Consider the following 1571-nt stretch of genomic DNA (forward strand, 5'->3'; position numbering starts at 1 on the left):
AAACCATATACGCTACACCACATCTGCCAAGCAGATGCCTTACCAGCAGCGTAACCCAACACGCTTAGTCAGGCCTTGAGAAAAAAAAAAGGAGGAATAAATAGTTTTAGTTTTCAGTAGCTCGAGGCGGCGTCACTGCGTTCGGACAAAACCATATACGCTACACCACATCTGCCAAGCAGATGCCTGACCAGCAGCGTAACCCAACGCGCTTAGTCAGGCCTTGAGGAAAAAAAAAAGAAAAGAAAAAAAAAGGGGGAATAAATAATAGTTTCCATATCAAATCAAATCAAATCAAAATGGGAAAAGTTAGTGCCTGATTCTCACCTGATGTCTGGGGCGACCAACGATGGAAGGGAACACGGCACGAGGAGCATCGTCCCCAGCGAAGCCGGCCTTGCACATGCCGGAGCCATTGTCGATGACCAGAGCGGCAACATCGTCGTCACACATGATTGAAGAAAAGTAGTTATCGAAGACTCTGTAGCTTTACACACACAAAAAAAAACCCTGCTAAGGTTTGGAAGTAAGCTAGTTCCTCGAACTGTCACGTCTTGGGTATCGTGAGTGAATGATTATGACCAGGCTGTTTTCTCGCCTTCTTATAAATACACCTCGTCAGGTCGCTCAGCGGATTATGACTGATCTTTCCTAATGCTACCCATATAAGGACTTGAACGAGCTGCCCCCCACCTCCACCCAGATACACACACATACACACCAACTCCACTCGGCTTTGTAAGAACAGATTCCACGAAAATCACCCCCCTCTGCTTAGAGACTCGGACCATATATGGGCAGGGAAAGAGCGTGTGTCGAGATTAGTAATGATACCGTGGTAGTTTTGTCAGTCAGGCCTGTGGAGGGGAGATTAACGGTGAGTGTGTGTGTGTGTGTGTGTGTGTATAGGTAAGGTGTGTGCTGACGTCATGTCGTTATCGTTCACCTGAGTTTCCGTCTGCCGGGGAAGGTAGTGGCGGGGAGGGTCAGAACACGCACGCACCTGTTAGCCACTATACTACGGTGTTGTACATATAAAGGTGTGTGTGTGTGTGTGTGACTGTGAGTATAGGTGGGCCAGCTACTAGTGATTTGTCATTGCTACGCCCCTCTTGGCGTCCTCTGACCCACCCATTCCCCCACCCCCACCCCTACTCCCACACACTCACCGCCTCTGTTGTTTTTTTCTTTCCTTTACCCCCACCCCCCACCCTCCCACCCCCCAATCACCCCCCACAAACAACAACAACAAGAACAACAACATACAAACAAAAAAGCAAACAAACAAACAAAACTCACACACACATAACAAAAACGAAGAATGTTTAAACCGATAAACAGGAAATATAAGTCAGTGGCTATCAAAACGCCCACGTTAGTCAATCTCACATACGTACTCGGCTGAAACAAGAGTCCCTTATTGTTCCAAAAACAGTCGATGACGTTGAAAGAGCTGTTACAACCATTAAGGAACAGAAAGTTTGCTGGTATTGATTATGATATATGATTATGATAAATGATGAATATATCAAAAACATAAAAAAAAGACAGAATATGCAGCCACATATCCC

At 46.0% G+C, this 1571-nt stretch overlaps 1 protein-coding gene across 1 annotated transcript in view; it reads right to left on the bottom strand.

Moving 5' to 3' along the window:
* LOC143279751 (uncharacterized) overlaps positions 1 to 483 on the bottom strand; it is a 15386-nt gene extending 14903 nt beyond the window's left edge. Inside the window, 1 exon segment of the mRNA XM_076583879.1 lies at positions 328 to 483. Within this exon segment, the coding sequence (XP_076439994.1) occupies positions 328 to 453 (126 nt within the window). The 5' untranslated portion in view covers positions 454 to 483.
* Between the last annotated feature and the right edge of the window lie 1088 nt (positions 484 to 1571).

The sequence above is a fragment of the Babylonia areolata genome, chromosome 3 (assembly GCF_041734735.1).
Source record: "Babylonia areolata isolate BAREFJ2019XMU chromosome 3, ASM4173473v1, whole genome shotgun sequence".
Classification (NCBI taxonomy): domain Eukaryota; kingdom Metazoa; phylum Mollusca; class Gastropoda; order Neogastropoda; family Buccinidae; genus Babylonia; species Babylonia areolata.